General features: G+C 41.3%; 1 protein-coding gene and 1 long non-coding RNA gene across 6 annotated transcripts; one reads left to right on the top strand and one right to left on the bottom strand.

The window, feature by feature from the left end:
- Positions 1–353: 353 nt before the first annotated feature.
- LOC126407218 (bifunctional 3'-phosphoadenosine 5'-phosphosulfate synthase 2-like) lies at positions 354–18,035 on the top strand. 2 transcript variants are annotated; one of them, XM_050071935.1, is made up of 12 exons: positions 354–512; positions 2,737–2,851; positions 2,952–3,187; positions 3,298–3,436; positions 3,532–3,650; positions 9,228–9,341; positions 9,520–9,631; positions 10,839–11,044; positions 11,262–11,397; positions 14,850–15,118; positions 15,600–15,829; positions 17,116–18,035. In XM_050071935.1, exons 1-12 carry the CDS (start codon positions 486–488, stop codon positions 17,255–17,257), a joined length of 1,845 nt encoding a protein of 614 aa, XP_049927892.1. In that variant the 5' UTR covers positions 354–485; the 3' UTR covers positions 17,258–18,035. The 2 variants fall into 2 exon arrangements, with proteins under 2 accessions (XP_049927892.1, XP_049927891.1); XM_050071934.1 differs by lacking the exon at positions 354–512 and adding an exon at positions 1,144–1,220.
- On the bottom strand, positions 3,658–9,221 carry LOC126407221 (uncharacterized). 4 transcript variants are annotated; one of them, XR_007571762.1, is made up of 3 exons: positions 7,553–9,221; positions 7,010–7,485; positions 3,658–6,971 (listed from the first exon to the last, which is right to left on the bottom strand). It is a non-coding gene; the product is annotated as an uncharacterized LOC126407221 (long non-coding RNA). The 4 variants fall into 4 exon arrangements; XR_007571763.1 differs by having other exon boundaries at positions 7,010–7,315; positions 7,350–9,221; XR_007571761.1 differs by having other exon boundaries at positions 7,010–7,043; positions 7,078–9,221.
- Positions 18,036–18,283: the final 248 nt, after the last annotated feature.

Genomic DNA, 18,283 nt, shown 5'->3' on the forward strand with positions numbered 1-18,283 from the left:
AAAAGTCACACTCCAGCCACCCTCTCCTCTGGTATAGTAAGTAGAGAACAATCCCTTACTGTAGTGTCCTGTTACTGACAGAATAAGAACAACAGCAAACATAGCTCAGGGGTGGTATTGCTGTAATTTAATACAACATTTTAACAATACAATAAGGGAGTAATATGCTTAGCCTCTGTCCCGGTCCTGCCGGTTTCCCTGCTCGGCCCCGTCGTGTCGTCGTGCCCGAGCATTGGCTACTATACAATAAAATATGCAGATTTGTGTCCGTCGGAGGAGGAGGAGGGCCGGAGGCTGGGCCAGCGGAATGCTACGTGTCTTGGAAGACCCGTTTAAAACCCCCCTCCGTCTTCTTCGAGCACCAAATTTTTTGGAAGCTTTACAGCTCGACTCCCTCATCCGGGCCTGTGTGTGTGTGAGAGGCGGTCGGAGCCCCTGTGTTCAGCTGTCCGTCGGCGGTGTTTAACTGGCAACAGTCGTGCGAAATGTCCGGAGTGAAGAAGCCTCGTACGGTGAGTAGATAACGGGGAGGCAGAGACAAAATTCAAGCTGTCATCAGATTAGAAATGTTTCTGAAAAGTTCAGCCAAGTGTGTGTGCGAGCCGACAGCGCCCGAGTGACTCCTCCCGAGCAGCTACAGCCAAATAAGTTTCTTATAATGACTTCAACTATCCGCTATGCGCTCTACAGTCGATGCCTTTTTTCCTTAAACGCAACATTGTTGCTTTAAAACTTCCCTGCACCGCCTTGCTCACATTTCTACCTCTTCACTGTAACTTTACCACCAGGTGTGATGGCCACAGACTTGCCTTACAGACCCTGAATAGGCCGGTTGTTGTAGTAACGTATCCATGTCAATTTGGCCCATTCATAACGCAGTGAGGGGGAGAAAGGGGCCACTGTGAGTCTGATGCTGCACAGGAATGCTGCCAACTTGCAGAACATGTGTGGAGTCATCCTAAGAATGACAATAATGAGCAATATATGGAAAGTTTTCCCCATGCACAAAGCTGTTTGTGTAGCGTGAGGGCTTTGGTTTGATAAAGCTGCACTATGTGGATACACCCACTTAGAGGTGGTGCACACCTTTGCAGACAAGGCGTGACTTTGATTCCACCATATAAAATCAGATACAGCTGAGTCTCAGCAGCTGTTTTTAGACAGCTGAGATGTCTGCGGCACTCTGGAGGCACAGATTTGCTCCTGCAGGCCCCTTGAAAGTGAGTATAGACTCTTGATTGGACATTTTATACACAGATCAATCAATTTAGATAATGACAGACTAATTGATGTTAAAAATAACTTGTTGCAGGCCTAAAAACACCTGTAATTTTTGTTAAATTACCCAATATCCTCACTGTTTTCCCATTTGTGCACACATGCCTTCAGTTAAGACATTTCTGACCATCTTATTATCATAGTTTTATCTGATTTCCTGAGAAAGAGGATGTAAGTCTGAGCTGGAAGCGACAGGAAAAGGGTTACATAAGGTCGTCTAGATTTATAAAAATAAGAGTTTATAACACATTTCTTTCGCATGAAAGCACCTAAAAGCAATTTTAAACAGGAAAATTAAATGTAAAAGCAAGCGTAATGAGATAAGATGAATAATGTTACGTTGTCTCTCAGTGAATTTAAAGAACAGACTCAAAAGATACATCATGTTCCCGCTGCTGCTGAAATGAAGGACGAGAGGATAAGCAGCAGTGTGTTGGCAGTGGGAGTCTGTGATGAACGCAGCGAAGGTGTCTCCGGTGTGTGGAAGAATAGTGCCGTTTGTCTGCGTCTGTGGGTGTGGACATGCACAACCTGCAGGCTACGTGTCCTGCGGGGAAGTTTATACTCATCTTTAGAGCAAGTATTTTTGTCCTGCTTGCTAGACGTGAGTAGGAGCAGCAGGTAACTCTGAAGTGCCCCAGGTGCACTAAGACAAGACAGTGGTGTATGTTTCCATCCTCCCGCAGTGCTTGAATGAAACCAAATTGTGTGTTTTTCAAAAAACTTTTTAACGTGTAAGTCATATTTGGTGTGGTTTCAGACTGGTTATCCATAAACCAAAACTTTTTATGGATACCCTTCACTTGGAAGTCGACCATAAAGTAACTTTATACGTGATCTTCCCCTCCTCCTCAATAGAAACACACCTTTACGTGTGAAATGTCAAGGTCATGTTTTGTGTGGAAAAAAACTCTTTAACTGCACATTGTGAGATGGAGACTGGAACCCCGCGAGGGCAAATAGCAGGGCATGTTGAACTGAAGTAACACTGGGCGGAGGCAGGTTACAAGCACAGGGGTTAGTGACTGAGAGGATGACGAGGGGCGGGATGGACGCAGCAGGGAAGGGGGGAAAGTGGGTGCAGAGGGCGAACGTGTGGGCACGAGCACTGCCACATCATCGCTGGGCTGCAGGCAGCACACTGGCCACATTGTCCAGTCAGTCCTCTCCCTCCCTCCCTCCTCTACCACCCCTCCCCTTTACAAGTCAATACAGCCCTATTTATCCACAGCCTGGTCCACAGAGTTACTTTGGACGGAGCATGTTAAACCAGTCGCTCTATGTTCAACTGAGCGTTAATCACTATGTAAAGTGCCACACCGTGCTAGTTTACATATGACAAGCCTTGTTAATCTACTGCAACCAGACCAGTTCTGTTTGCCTATTTTTTGCATTGAGCTGTCTGTATCATAAGTACTTTATCTTGCCTCTGTCTGAGCCTGTGTCCTTCTTTTTTAGGATCTCAACAGGGCAACCAATGTGGTGTACCAGGCCCACCATGTTAGTCGGAGCAAGAGAGGGCAGGTCGTGGGCACCAGGGGAGGCTTTAGAGGCTGTACCATCTGGCTCACAGGTGAATCTCTACAGCCTGATGTGCTATCCATGTACTGGTCATGAGGTTGTAATCATTTAAAAACAGTGCCGTCATACCTCTGTGTCTGTTTTCGGTGCAGGTTTGTCAGGTGCCGGGAAGACTACCATCAGTTTTGCCCTGGAGGAGTTCCTCGTGTCTCACGCCATCCCTTGCTACTCGCTAGACGGAGACAACATCCGCCACGGCCTGAACAAGAACCTGGGCTTCACTGCAGAAGACCGCGAGGAGAACATCCGGCGTGTCGCTGAGGTGGCCAAACTGTTTGCAGATGCTGGGCTGGTGTGCGTCACCAGTTTTATCTCTCCTTTCAGCAAGGTCAGAACACATGAAGTGACAGTCATGTGCGGATGCATATCATGCACGGTTTGATCTAAGAATGTTTTATCTAAGCAGTGTGGAATTATATGTGCTGTGTTCTTCCGCAGGATCGTGCTGAGGCGAAGAAGATCCACGCGAGCGCCGGGCTGCCATTTTTCGAGGTGTTTGTCCACGCACCTCTTGAGTTGTGTGAGAGCAGGGATGTAAAAGGACTTTACAAGAAAGCTCGTGCCGGAGAGATCAAAGGTCTGGTCAACTGCAGGGCGGTTCACTCAAGTAAAAGTGGAATATGACCGCTGATGGGGTTATAATAACATTTTTGTTTATGGTTTCATTGCCAGGTTTCACTGGGATTGACTCCGATTATGAGCGTCCTGAGGCGCCAGACCTCGTGCTGAAAACTGGAGAGCTCACAGTGAACGAGTGCCTCAATCAGGTGTTGGAGCTGCTCAAGGAGCAGGTGGGTGTGACATGACCTAAACATGTTGTATCTCACACAGGCCTCGGTCAGTGTGCACTGTCCCTGTTTACAAGACAAATGTTACAGGATGCAGATCTCGACTGTGTTGTGTGACAAAGGGGCGCTGATGCAAGTAATGTAAATGTCACACGTTAATACCTATTTGTCAGCACACGGAGTCATATATCCTTATTTAAACAATCAGCTTATTTCACAAAGGAAGTTCAGCATAGACAAGGATGGGCTACACTCGCTGCTGTTAGATGCTGAACATGAAGAAGACGTAATGCTCTTTGTCACTTCTTGATTTTCCAGTCCAGCTTATTAAGGCACTCGCATGAAAGAGGAGGGGTTTGTAACAACTGGCCAGAGGACGTCAAGGGTGGGTGTTTGGTTACTCAGAACAGATGATGCAATTGATTAAAGAGGAAGTAGTAGGCCACTGCTGCGTCAGAAAACTGATTCAGACTACAGCATATGCACACAATGTAAAATATATTTTTAATTATTATTGCTGTAGAATACTATAGGAAAATATTCTCACCACACATTTACACCTTTCACAGATGAGAATAAATAACAACCTTTATTTAATCAGGTAAGTCTTCTAGAGAGACCTGAGTACATAAATAACGACATGAAACAACTGATTTTAAAAGTACAATATAGCACAATATGAATATATACATATAATGAGTCAGTTAAAACGAGTTAAAAACAGTAACAGTTAAAATCAGTCAGGTTTTTGACTAAGTTTCTGAACTGACCCATTGTAACCAGAGTATCAAGCTTCAAAGTACACTGATTGTTTGAGCCGGCTGCAGTTGTTGTCAGGTTAAACGCTCCGTGTGGTGAACTAACGAGGCGGAACATAATTGGCGTCACTGCAAACTCTGAATCCATCGCAATGGTTCAGCATATTTACATATATATAAACGGAAGTCGGAAACGGAAATTCGCCTCCTCAAACCGGAATACCAAAAAATCGGGGGTCTGCCCCCAGAGGCTGTATCACCGTCTGCTGGAAGTCAGACACCGAATACAGCCGATGGGTTCCGAGAATGAATGGTTAATAACTATTGTGTAGTGTATTCTGTAAACACTGAAACTTTATAGTGACCGCCTTATCATTAGATATTATATAGATGCACTGCATAGTATCTGTTAACCACTTAAAGGTCCAGTGTGTAGGATTTAGTGGCATCACGCAGTAGGGTTACAGAACTGAAACTTGTCTCATGTGCCAAGTGTGTAGGAGAACTATGGTGGCCAATGCGAAAACACAAAAACGCAATCAAAGTGTTTGATTTGTCTGTTCTGGGCTACTGTAGAAACAGGATGGTGGACTCGAAATCCTACACACTGAACCTTAAAATGGTTGATAAATACTTTTTAGTGCATTCTAAAAACATTGCAACTTTATAATGACCACCAAAATAATGTTTTTAGATACACTGCACACTATTTATCAACCTTTTAACAATGTAATATAATCGTCCGTTGCAACTTTATAACGTCCATCCAAATAATGTTTATAGACAGTTTACAAACCAGTTAATAACCATTAAAAAATACTTAACAAATACTTAATATAGTAGATAAAATGTCATGCTAAAATGTTAAAATAACATAAATTAAAGCATTACTAATGATTACCAAACATAGGTGATTATTTCATTGTTTGTCAACAATAAAACAATTGTTAGATAAAGTTTAATTAACTATTAATTTACCATTTATTGATAAAGAGGTATAGTATTCTCTTGTGCTCAGTGTCCTTTGACCTGAGGATCATTTACAGGTCTGATCACAGATGCAGACAAAATTCACATTACCCCTTTCGCTGTTATCACACTTTTGTTTATCTTTGTCACAGTCTAAATCAGAAGAGAAACTGGAAAGACGAGTGTAACCTACAAAATACTGTTCTTAGGTGGGAAACCATTAAAAGGCTTTAAATGAGGAAAAACAGAAGAGTGACATTACTTCTGCTGCCAAGGCTCAAGCTTCCCTGGGGAAAAAGTTACTGATAAAGTAAATGAGTAAACTCACAAGCTGGCTTGTTTGGTTTTTATGACCCAGTCACTGAGGCAGAGGTAAGTTAGTTTTGAATAAAACAATGCTGTTGCTCAACCAAGATTTTCTGAAGTTGGACTCCTGTTCGCTGCGGCTATATATGTCAGGAATGTGTCACAGGTATAAGAATGAATTGATTTATGAATGGAGTTTTATTATTGTGTCATGCATATAATTATGTCACACGTACTGTATATTCAAAACTATTTGCAAGAAGCCGTTGAGCGCACAGAAAAAAGAAAATGAGGATTGTGGCACTCAAGCCAAAAGAGTCAGGAGAGAAACAGAAGATAAAATTAAGTTGTATGATTTATTTTTGCATAATAACCAACATATAAGTGTAAGGGTGACAATTAGTGTATTAACCTGAAAATGAAAAAGGTGAACTGTACACAGCATATCTCCACACATACTGCATTTTGTAGAAAAATCTAAAAATGCTTTTTTACACCAAGAACTAAACTCTACAGGTGCAGTTCAGGATATAAAAATTCATTTCCGTGCGTGTCTTAATAAATGCTCCAAGGCATGTCTGTGTCGCAGCAGGTTTTTATTATGCTGAGTAATTAGTATGTACTGTACTGTGTTTGCCTTGTTCAAACTGAGCTGTGCGTGATTTGCCTCACTGCCTCAACAGTCATGTGAAAATGCTGATTCCTTTGAAACGTCACAGGAAGTGGTGGGAGTTAAATGACACATAATGACACATAACGCCACTCTTACACCATAAATGCGACTGTTGAATGCTGATTCAGTGCAGTATTATTAGGTAACTGGTAATATTATTGCATTTCCAAAAATATAACTTTATTTGATCTGCTAAGATTAAATGCCAACAATCTTATTAGGCACCGGTATGGGACACTGACATGTTCATGATCTCTGAATATGTTTTAATGCAAGGTTACACAAAACTAGAATGCAAATATGTATGCAATTATACATCAGAACAAAAATGGGTGGCAGGGATTACCTTTCTCTGTTTGAAGGTGAAGGTGAGAAGGAGGCGGGAGAAAGGAAGAAGAAATAAAAATGCTGGTGCTAGTGTTTGATAGTAAAAATGGGTTTTAGCTACCTGAAATTTGATAGTAAAAGTAAGTGTCAGCTACGTCGTATTTGATAGTAAAAATGGGTTTTAGCTACCTGGCATTTGATAGTAAAAATGGGTTTTAGCTACCTGGAATTTGATAGTAAAAGTGGGTGTCAGCTACCTTGTATTTGATAGTAAAAGTGGGTGTCAGCTACCTGGTATTGAATAGTAAAAGTAAGTGGGTGTCAGCTACCTGGTATTGAATAGTAAAAGTGGGTGTCAGCTACCTGGTATTTTATAGTGAAAGTGGGTGTCAGCTACCTGGTATTGAATAGTAAAAGTGGGTGTCAGCTACCTGGTATTTTATAGTAAAAGTGGGTGTTAGCTACCTGGTATTTGATAGTAAAAATGGGTGTCAGCTACCTGGCATTTGATAGTAAAAGTGGGTGTCAGCTACCTCATATTTGATAGTAAAAGTGGGTGTCAGCTACCTGGTGTTTGATAGTAAAAATGGGTCACAGCTACCTGGTATTTGACAGTAAAAGTGGGTGTCAGCTACCTGGTATTTGATAGAAAAAATATGTGTCAGCTACCTGGTATTTGATAGTAAAAATGGGTTTTAGCTACCTGGTATTTGATAGTAAAAGTGTGTTTCTGCTTCCTGGGATTTGATAGTAAAGGTAGGTGTCAACTACCTGGCATTTGACAGTAAAAGTGGGTGTCAGCTACCTGGCATTTGATAGTAAAATGGGTTTTAGCTACCTGGCATTTGACAGTAAAAGTAGGTATCAGCTACCTGGCATTTGATAGTAAAATGGGTTTTAGCTACCTGGCATTTGACAGTAAAAGTGGGTGTCAGCTAACTGGTATTTGACAGTAAAAGTGGGTGTCAGCTGCCTTGTATTTGATAGTAAAAATGTGTGTCAGCTAACTGGTATTTGATAGTAAGAGAGGGTATCAGCTACCTGGTGTTTGATAGTAAAGGTGGGTGTAAGCTACCTGGTATTTGATAGTAAAAGTGGGTCACAGCTACCTGGTATTTGATAGTAAAAATGCGTGTCAGCCACCTGGTATTTGGTTGTAAGAGAGGGTGTTAGCAAACCTGGTGTTTGATAGCGAAAGTGGGTGTTAGCAAACCTGGTATTTGATAGCGAAAGTGGGTGTTAGCTACCTGGTATTTGAAACAGTGGACCAGATGTCAGATTTCGCAATAGGAAAGAATCCTTATGAGAAGTTGTTTTTGAGTTGGTGAACTTTGGAAGACCGAGGAAATTCCATTAAAGGAGTTGTTTTGGTAAATTGAGTAGTTTTTGCGCAATCAAGTTCTTGGAAATCAAACGGGACAGAAAACACTTAGGTTTCCTAAGAAATCAAACCTATTGGGACAATTAGGTCATAAGCCCAGACCTGTCTGCACACACACACACGCACACACACACACACATGCACACAAACGAACAGACGCCCCCTCACTCAAATAGTATAAAAACATTTGGAAGTTGGATAAGCGGGGCTGTTTTCTGCTGTGATCTACAACCTGTATTCTACTGAGTTGTATTTTGCAATTAAAGTAATCCCGTTAGCTGTAACTTTTCTCCGTGGTTCTCCGAGTCTCTTCATTTCAGTGTTTGCTGAAGTTGAGCATTTTCCTTACACCTGGTATTTGATAGTAAATTACATCTCCATGGCACTCAGCCAGGTACTCGGTGCCAGGGACACCAGCTTTGGCTCCTTCCCTGCCAGAAAGGTGACATTCCATGTCCCAAGAGCCAGTTCGCGACGCCAAGGATCGGCATGTCCGAGTAATGTTAGTTTTTTTTTTTGGTGCAGTGGGAAAGGGTCTTTAGAAGTATAAGAAAACACAAACCGCCACACACTTCTAGCAGGTCATAAGTGATGATTAAGAGGGATTACATTTGTACGATTCTATACATTATTTTTTTTGTTTGTTTTTTAAGGAAAATCCTGCATAGTTTATCTTTCAGTAGTAGTTTTAACGAATGAATTAAATATTTCCAGTCCATATTATGGATTCCATGCTCACTAAATGCAACACTTTCCATGTATTCTTATTCTTAAAGTTAGCCAAAATATCAAACTAACTAAAACTGTAACATCTGTAATTAAAGACCAAACGAATTCGGACACGTTTCAGGCATTTTTCAAGCAAAACTGCAAAATGTTCTCCCCTTCCAGCTTCTCAAATGTGAAGATTTGCTACTTTTGTTTGTCATATTTGATAGTAAATGAAATATCTTTTGGGTTAGAGTAAGGGTTAAAAACAAACAATCTGATGATGTCACTTTGGATACTGGGAAATTGTGATGGCCATTTTTCTTTGGACATTTATAGACCAAACAACTAATTGATTAATATAGAATTGAATCATCAGATCATTAGTTGGAGCCCTACATTACCAACCTTATCATTAATCTATAATATTGATATACCCCTTTTCTCCTTGTATGTAGAATATTGTACCAGGCGAGATTATGGAGGAGGTGAATGAACTCTTTGTTCCGGAGAACAAGCTGAACCTCTTTTTGGCTAGAGCACACCATCTTCCCACCATCAACATCACCAAGGTAACCCACTGCTCCAGTACTCCGGCCTATTTTTTACCACAGAACAAATGGACAAAAGGGTCAATAGTGGACATGGCAGAGATTGTGTATCGATATTTACAATACACCGAACACCATCAGAGCAGTTAAATCCATACTTTAATGCTGTTTATAATGAGTAACTATCCTGTGTCCACAGTTAGATCTACAGTGGGTGCAGATCTTGTCAGAAGGCTGGGCTAGTCCTTTGAAGGGATTCATGAGAGAGAGAGAGTTCCTCCAGGTCATACACTTCGGTAATCTGCTGGATGGTAAGAGGCGGTCACACATATCTACTCGTTACCTAAGTAACAATAAAAATGCATATTATTTTACTCTTGTGCAGTTTATTTTAAAATAAGACAACAAATGTACGTGAATGATTGGAAGTCATTCAGGGTCATCCACTAATCAGAAGATCGGTGGTTCAATCTGTGGCTCCTCAAGTCCACATGTTGAATTACCTTTGGCCAAGATATTAAACTCTGTGCTCCTGATGGGTGTTCCATTGCTGTGTGAGTGTGTGTGAATGTCTAATCCGAGTAGCAGGGGGCACATTGTACGGTAAACTCGGTAACCAGTGTGTAAATGTGTGCCATAAGACAAGTAAGGAGCTGTACAAGTCCATTTAGCTGTGTGTACTTGAGTGTGGACTGCATGACTGTGTATTGCAGCACTTTCTGACATATGACCCAAATCTTCACCAACCGAAATCTGTCACAATCTGACGTCAGCTTGCCTCCAAAATAGCGTAAAAACTTCGGAGACAGAGCATTCGGGACGATCTGAAGCCTGAGTTTTCCTCACAGGGATTTCATGCAGGGTTGTCCCTTGTCTCCGATTCTGTTCATGATATTCATGGACAGAATCTTGAGGTGCAGCCGGGGAAGGAATGAGTCCGGTTTGGTGACCTCAGAATTGCATCTCTGCTGTTTGCAGATGATGTGATTCTGTTGGCTTCATCACACCGTGACCTCCAGCATGCACTGGGGCGGTTTGCAGCCGAGTGTGAAGCAGTCAGGATGAGAGTCAGCACCTCCTAGTTTGAGGCCATGGTTCTCTGCCAGAAACCGGTGGATTTTCCCCTCCTGTACATTTCAACCTTTCGTTCAGCTTACTTTTGAAACGGTTTCAACTTCTCTTGTCCTCTAACTAGTTTTAACACATTCTCAATTGAAGCGTGGTGTTCAAGTGTCCTGTAGACTTATTATGTGGATGTATATTCTCAGATTAATGGGTCATTTCTAATTAAATGCTCTACAACCTTACCACGTACCCCCACTGCAGAAGTACCCCCACTGCAGAAGTACCCCCATTGGAAATAACTGCCCCGAACATAAATTGTAACTTACTTAAAGGTTGTGATGAGTGCATTGTGTTTGTTTCTCAATGTTAGTATAATATTGTTTAAATAGCATTTCTGAAATGATTTTTGCTTTAGATCACTGGTTGAGATCACTGCATCCTCTTCTGTCTCAGGCGGGGCCATCAACTTGTCTGTTCCCATCGTCCTACCTGTGAGTGCCGAGACCAAGCAGGAGCTGGAGGGCTGCGCGGCCATAGCTCTGGTGTACCAGGGTGCGCGTGTAGCTATTCTCAGGAACCCAGAGTTCTACCAACACCACAAGGAAGAACGCTGTGCCAGACAGTGGGGCACCACTTGCCCACAGCACCCTTACATTAAGGTGATAAAGCATTCATTAACACGCACAGTTATAATTTTAATGTCTACAGTGAGATCCTCTCTTACCTATACTATCGTTTTCTTTTGTGATCTTGTGGCAAACAAAACGTAAATCAAGCCCCAGGAAAATATTAACATAATTAGACTCAATTTAAAGGCATTGATCTTACCCGAATATTAACAGTAAAGATAAATATTTTAACTATCCCCTTGTGCAGATGGTTATGGAAGGAGGTGATTGGCTGGTAGGAGGTGACCTGGATGTGCTGGAGCGAATCAAATGGAACGATGGACTCGACCAGTACCGCCTCACTCCACTGGAGCTCAAGCAGAAGTTTAAAGATATGAAAGCAGGTTAGAAAATCTAAATATACTTAATCACAAAACCACAGGAAACACACAGTGGCATTCAGTGTGTTATACTGATGTGACACTTACGATTAATGCCGTTCCATGAATAATCGCAGCTCATAAAAAAATGAACAAACATGAACATGAAAGCAGTGTGCACCGTTTGTCTTTCAGAAGAACTTGACAAAGGACCAGATGAAAAAAATAAAATGGTAAATTTAAAGCTGCATGACGACGTTTGTGTGTTCAGTGATCAATGGAGACGCACAGTATCTTTATGAAAAGTAAAGAACAAGGAAATGTGATCACCTTGTTTTACTCTCACTTGTCACTTTGACGTGAATGCTGTGTTGAAGACTGTGTCTTTTATTTATCCACACCACAGTGTATCTATGATTTTTGTTTTTCAGTGTTCTCTTTGCTGCTCTGTGGTCCTGTCCTGAGTTTTGTTACTGGTGCAAGCATGTTGTGATGTGCACTTAATGGATCAGGCTGACAGTGTTCTATTTTTTCTTCTTGTTCACAAACCCCATGAAAAGACCAGAACTAACAACTATGTCTTATGTCTTTGGCTTTCATTCCCAAGTCTGAAGAACTAAACCTTGTAGGATGTAGTGCATTTGTTGAGGACTATTTTCTGCTGCAGATTTGATATGCAAGTGAAGATTAAGGATGTTATTGTTGGGATCAATATGAAATATGCAATGCTGCCCATGTTCGTGGAAATTATGTTAATTTTTTTAACATAAGGGATTGGCGATTTCTCAAAATCTCTTATCTCTTTAACTGTTTCTTTTGTTTCTCCTGTGTGTGTATCTCACTCACTCGAGTCGCAATGCTCATCTGAATGCACAAATTTGATTGGCTGAGTTGCATCATGTGAGGCATTTAAGGCATTTAATTGGTGTGTGTGTTTCCTGGTCATCAAAACTCTCCATCAAAACTGATTAATTCTCAGTAAGTTATTGGTTATAGATCTGGATCCAGATAGGACGGCATTTGGGTCCGGACTTGGGGAATGGAGAGGGATGGCAGGTTAACAAGAGGGTGGTAGAAGAAATACCCGCACACCAATTCAGTTGAGCTGGACAGCCACAAAAAAGGCTCATCGGATGAGTTCAATGCCAAAAATGTCAATTTATTGTGCGCATCTGTGCACAAAAAGAAGGGTGCTCAAAGAGCAAAAAAAATTATAGCTGCTGCGCAGCGATGGGTCGGGTCCGGGCATTTTTAGGCAATTCTGAGCAACAAGCAGAAGAATTGGAAGACATTTAGGAATTTAGCAACACAATCGGCCTTTTGCATCAGCTGAGGCTTGAACTGATAACCTCTGAGAGTAAGACTCAATTTCTATCTCACTGAGCTAATTAGTCAGTGAGAATTCATGTGTAGCTTCACAAATTGACTAAGCCAGACGTGCAGGTTTAGCAGCCGTCCATGCGTGGAATTTATTTTAACAATGATTGATTTGCTTCATAAGTGAAAAACTGATGTTTAACTAGTTGAGCTATGTGCAAAGTGAGAAGCCTCAGATGGTTTCACACTGAAGTATTGACACTGGATCTTTGCACAAAGATCCAGTGTCAATACTTCAGTGTGAAACCATCTGAGGCTTCTCACTTTATTTTCAAGCATGAGAAGGCAGATTTTCTAGCAGAAAAAAGACTTGAAGATGCTGCACAGTGATCAGTCATGCTCAGGCAATTTTAAGCAATAAGCTGGAGCACAAGAAGATGTTTACATTACAATGTGGATTCTGCACCAGTTGAGGCTTGAATCTGCAACCTCTGGAACCTAAGATGGTCATCTACCACTCTGAGCTAATTGGCAAGTAGCAACTTGACAGTGGCTTCACAAATTGAGTAAGCCATTCACTGTTGTGTAGGAAAGCAGCCATCCGTGCATGGAAAGGCAGATTTGAAACCACTGTAAAAAATTCAGTTATTAAGACAAAAATCTGAAAATACACATATTGCATCTAGACAGCATGGAGATGTTGGTAATTTGTTTGTAACAATGATTGATTTACTCCATAAGTGAAAACTGATGTTTAAAATTGCCATTTTTACATTGACTCCAATTGTTCACATTAGAGCAAAATTCAAAATGCTGTCAAAAATTCAGTTTTTGAGATAAAATTCTGAAATTTGCCACACATCATCTACCATGACTCTAGAATTTTGTCATTTTTTTCATGAACATTGAAGATTTATTTAGCAAGAATTTGCATGTATATGTTTAAAGTACCGTTTACAGTCAAACATTTTGATGCACTGTAGGCTCAATTTTTGATAAATCAAAAATCTGAGAAACATAGTTTGTGTAGAACAGTCTGAAGATGCTCTCTGTAGCAAGTTTGGTGTCAATTGAGCAAAAATTGTGGGAGGAGATAGGTTTAAGAAGTTTTACAGTTTCTGAAAAAAAAACAGAGTGATGAACTTCATAAATTTTAATAGGTTTAAATGTACACAAGTTTCTTCAGTATTGGGCCTACAGTTTGATGAAAGTTGTGAAGTTGTAGCACGTATGGTTGATTTGTTATGAATTTTCAAAGTTTCGAACTTTAGACGCTTGCTGTAGTGCCACCATCAGGACTATTGGCTTGAGTTTACAGCTGAGGATATCTGGCATGAGACTGGACCTTTGTGCAAAGTTTGGTGAGTTTTCACCCATGGGAAGTATGATTTCCTTGGAAGAAGAAGAAGAAGAAGAAGAACTAGGATTACAATAGCTTAGCTGCCTGGACCCTAATAAGAAGAAGTGATAAAAACAGCTGCAACTGTTTCAGTCCTTGACTATCATCACTGTTACTCAAGGACTGAAACGTTTTTGTGGCTGTCCAGCTCAGCTGAATTGGTGCGCAGGTATTTCTTCTGCCATCCTTTCTTGCTTGTCCATTGTACCAACGCACCCAAGATAAACTTTTTTTTGTTGCCCTGAGTAGGCGTGGTTTTACAGCAGCCCTAAGACTTTGTAGGTTTGCAAGAGGGATCATTTTTCTAGCAAGGGGGGGGATAGTGTCCCTCCTTATCCCCTCCTGAAATCGCCTACTGGATGTCACCCGTTCCAGCACTGACAAGTTTTTGATCAATAGAGATTTATGACATAACGAATAAGCTATATTAGGTTTTGCTGCACAGAAAATACTTCTTAAGATTACTTCATTGTTGCTTTGGGTCTTTTTATGGGATTTGTTGATGGGGAAAATGTAGAATATCAGCAGACTTATCCTTGAACACAAACCACAAGCAGTTTTGATGGCAAGTGTTCGTTATGTGAAAGCATTATGAGCATGTTTGCAGTGACAGTTCTTAAAGTGCACAATATTCTTCACGTGTTTTGGACTGCACAGATCATGAAGCTCAACAGTTTCACTGAACTGTAATACTGCTGCTGTTACTACAAATACTTTTATGTGATTTTTTGGTTGTGCTTCTCCATGTCGTCCCACTTAGATGCGGTATTCGCATTCCAGCTGCGTAACCCCGTCCACAATGGTCACGCCCTGCTGATGCAGGACACCAAGCGTCGTCTACTGGAGCGAGGCTACAAGAATCCAGTCCTCCTGCTGCACCCGCTTGGCGGCTGGACCAAAGATGACGATGTGCCCCTGGACTGGCGGATGAAGCAGCATGCTGCGGTCCTGGAGGATGGCGTCCTGGATCCAGCCAGCACCATTGTTGCCATCTTTCCCTCACCCATGATGTATGCTGGACCCACAGAGGTAAGGAGTAGTGTTGATGAGTAAGGCTCTCGACTGTTCAGCTATTTACCCATGATGTTTAGGTGTGATTCAGAATTAATCATGCAACAACCTCTGGAGCTGAAAAACGAAGCCAATGAGGATGTTCCAAAAACTGCAGTTTCTTAAATGACCACTTCAGGCTGTCTCCAAAAGCGAGTCAGTATCCATAATTTTGTTTTAATGGTGTCTGATTTTTGCTTGCGGAAATAAGCAGTAGTGTTATCACAGTTAACCAAAGATTATAAATGCACTGTGCTAACCAAGCTAGTAGCTAGTGTTAGGGTTAGCTCTGTCCTCTCGTGCAAATATGGTCACTTCTGGCTCCAAAACTCCAAGATGGCGACAGTCAAAATGTCAATCTCGAGCCATCAAATGGGAGTCCACAAACCAACGGGTGATGCCACAGTGGCTCCACTATTTTTATATAGCCTATGATATTAACCTGACAATGTCTCACCAGGTTCAGTGGCACTGTCGAGCTAGAATGATCGCCGGAGCAAACTTCTACATTGTTGGCCGAGACCCTGCAGGCATGCCCCACCCTGAGACCAAGCAGGACCTATATGACCCCACCCACGGAGGAAAGGTCCTCACCATGGCCCCGGGCCTCACCTCTGTGGAGATCATCCCCTTCAGGGTCGCTGCCTACAACAAGACAAAGAAGGCTATGGACTTTTACGACAAGGAGCGGTGAGTGGAAACAAAAGATAAAATCTGCAGATTTTTCTTGTTTGTCCTGTTGTCGTCTACATACTATCTATTTTATCTTGTTAACATAAAATCAGAACATAAAATCTACTGACATGATTGTCCTGGTGTGAACCTGAGAGCAGCTAAACTGGAGCAAATGTAAAAGGCAAAGTGCGATTGATAGTTAGTGCTCACCACATTTATTTAAACATGCTGTCAAACTGTTATACAGCATTACATCCTCCTGCACACATTTTTGGGCCCAAATCTCTCAAGCAATAACATTAGTTTTGTGGAAATGTGACTCATCTGTGACCCTTTGTCTTGTCTTGTTGGCACTGCAAGCGGATTGTAATATGACTCTAAAGGGACAGTTCACCCTCAAATCAAAAACACATATGTTCCCTCTCACCTGTAGTGCTGTTTATTAATGTAGATTGTTTGGGTGTGAGTTGCCGAGTGTTTGAGGTATTGGTCATAGAGATATTTTCCTTCTCTCCAATATAATGAATAAAAATATCTCTTTCAAGAAATCAAGACCCAGTCATTCAAGATAATCCACAGACCTTGTTGTGAGCAGTTTAATGTAGAAACTATTTAATTGTCACTAAACTACACCTGCCATTGTAGCACCACACAGAAGGAAGTGTGCATCTACTCATGGACGAGAGAGTCCTCCTCAACTGAGCTGTAATGTTAGCTAGCTCAGCGGTGTTGCATGAGCTAGCAGTAGATGCACTCTTCCTTCTGCGCTGTGATACAGTTGGCAGGTATAAATTGGTAGAAAGAAAATAGTTCCTACATGAAATGGCTCACAACAAGGTCTGTGGATTATCTTGAGTAACTGGGGTCATGATTTCTGGAAAGAGATATTGTTGTCAAGTTTTTCAGATTTATTTTTTTGGCGCTTTGAGCACCACAAGCTGAGTGCCATCTAGTTCCATTATATTGGAGAGAGGGCAGACATCTCTATGGCTGATATCTTCAGTACTTGGCAACTCACACCAAAACAGTCTAGACTGATAAATAGCACTACAGCTATCAGGAAAAATATGTGTTTATGATTTGGGCATGGACTGTCCCTTTAAGACAACTCCCGAATCTCTAACAGTGTAAATTAAAAGGCTCCCTCCTGTAGATTTAAATCCACCATTGGTATTTCTGCGCAGCTTTAATGATGGCCTCATTATATGAATTTTTAATGTTGTTACAGTTCACAACACTTCTAATAACCTATCCTGCCCACTCTCTCCATACTGCCCTTTCCTATCTCCTCACTCTCTCAGACATGCTGAGTTTGAGTTCATCTCTGGAACCAAGATGAGGAACATGGCTCGCAGCGGAGAGAACCCTCCAGATGGTTTCATGGCCCCCAAGGCCTGGGAGGTGTTGGTCCAGTACTATTCCTCTCTGCAGAAGAACGAGTAATCGACGCCCAGCTCACCAGTGGAAAGCATCGGTTCTTAAAGGGCGTTAAATATACACCCTCCCCTCCTGGAGTGTTTTCGATAGATTCTTGTTTCATCAAATACAAAAATACTCATTTAGATTGCTACAAATAATGAGTCATTCCTGCAGGGGTGGGTGTATTTTTAACAAATCACCAAATCAAAATGACTAGTCTTAAACAGTGGAAGCAGACAACTACGTGATTTATAAACCCATTGTATGTTTATATGCATATTAACTTAAGCTATGTATTTTAATAAATTAAAGGTAACTTGAGATTCTTCTTTTTTATTTTTAAATTTAGGAGCACTTCCCAAGGCAGGTAAATCATTTTTTGATATTTACATGTAATATCTGAAGGATGCATGACGAAAAAACCATGTCGATTTCACTTTTTATAGCATTTTATGACATTATATATTATATATATCACTGTCCGTCCTGTTATTTGTGCAACCTGAATGAAAGTTACTTGCAGTTTCATCACTACCGTCAGTGCCTATTTGTTGTACATGTATGGATGGTAATTAATTCATCATGGTAATGTTATATATTGTTGTGAAATGCAACATAGATTTTTTTTATAATGTGAAAGTGCCTTTCTCTCAAATGTCGAAACAGAAATTGTTTAGCTGGCGTTTGGTTGAAATGTCTCAGAGATTTGTGTGATTTTACAGACTGGGCATGTGCATTCATGGAATAAAGACCTGCAGTTTTAGGAAGACAAATGTAGCAATAAAGATGCTTATTTGTTTTATTGGTGGCCGTCTGATACCGGCATATTGTGAACTGTAACCTAAATGAGATGCCTTTTAATGTAATGGATTTATTTGTTTCCTTATCAGTGATATCTCTGCCCTGATTTAGCGTGTGTGCCAGTGGTTGTGCAACACACGTTAAATCAAATCTGGTCTGTACAAGGTGCATGCTTATCAACTGGAGGTTAAAGGTTGAACTCAGCCTGCCCTGCAGTGTGGCATTGTGGGGCTGCAGAGCCAAAAGTGC

This window comes from Epinephelus moara, chromosome 19, assembly GCF_006386435.1.
Source record: "Epinephelus moara isolate mb chromosome 19, YSFRI_EMoa_1.0, whole genome shotgun sequence".
NCBI lineage: Eukaryota > Metazoa > Chordata > Actinopteri > Perciformes > Serranidae > Epinephelus > Epinephelus moara.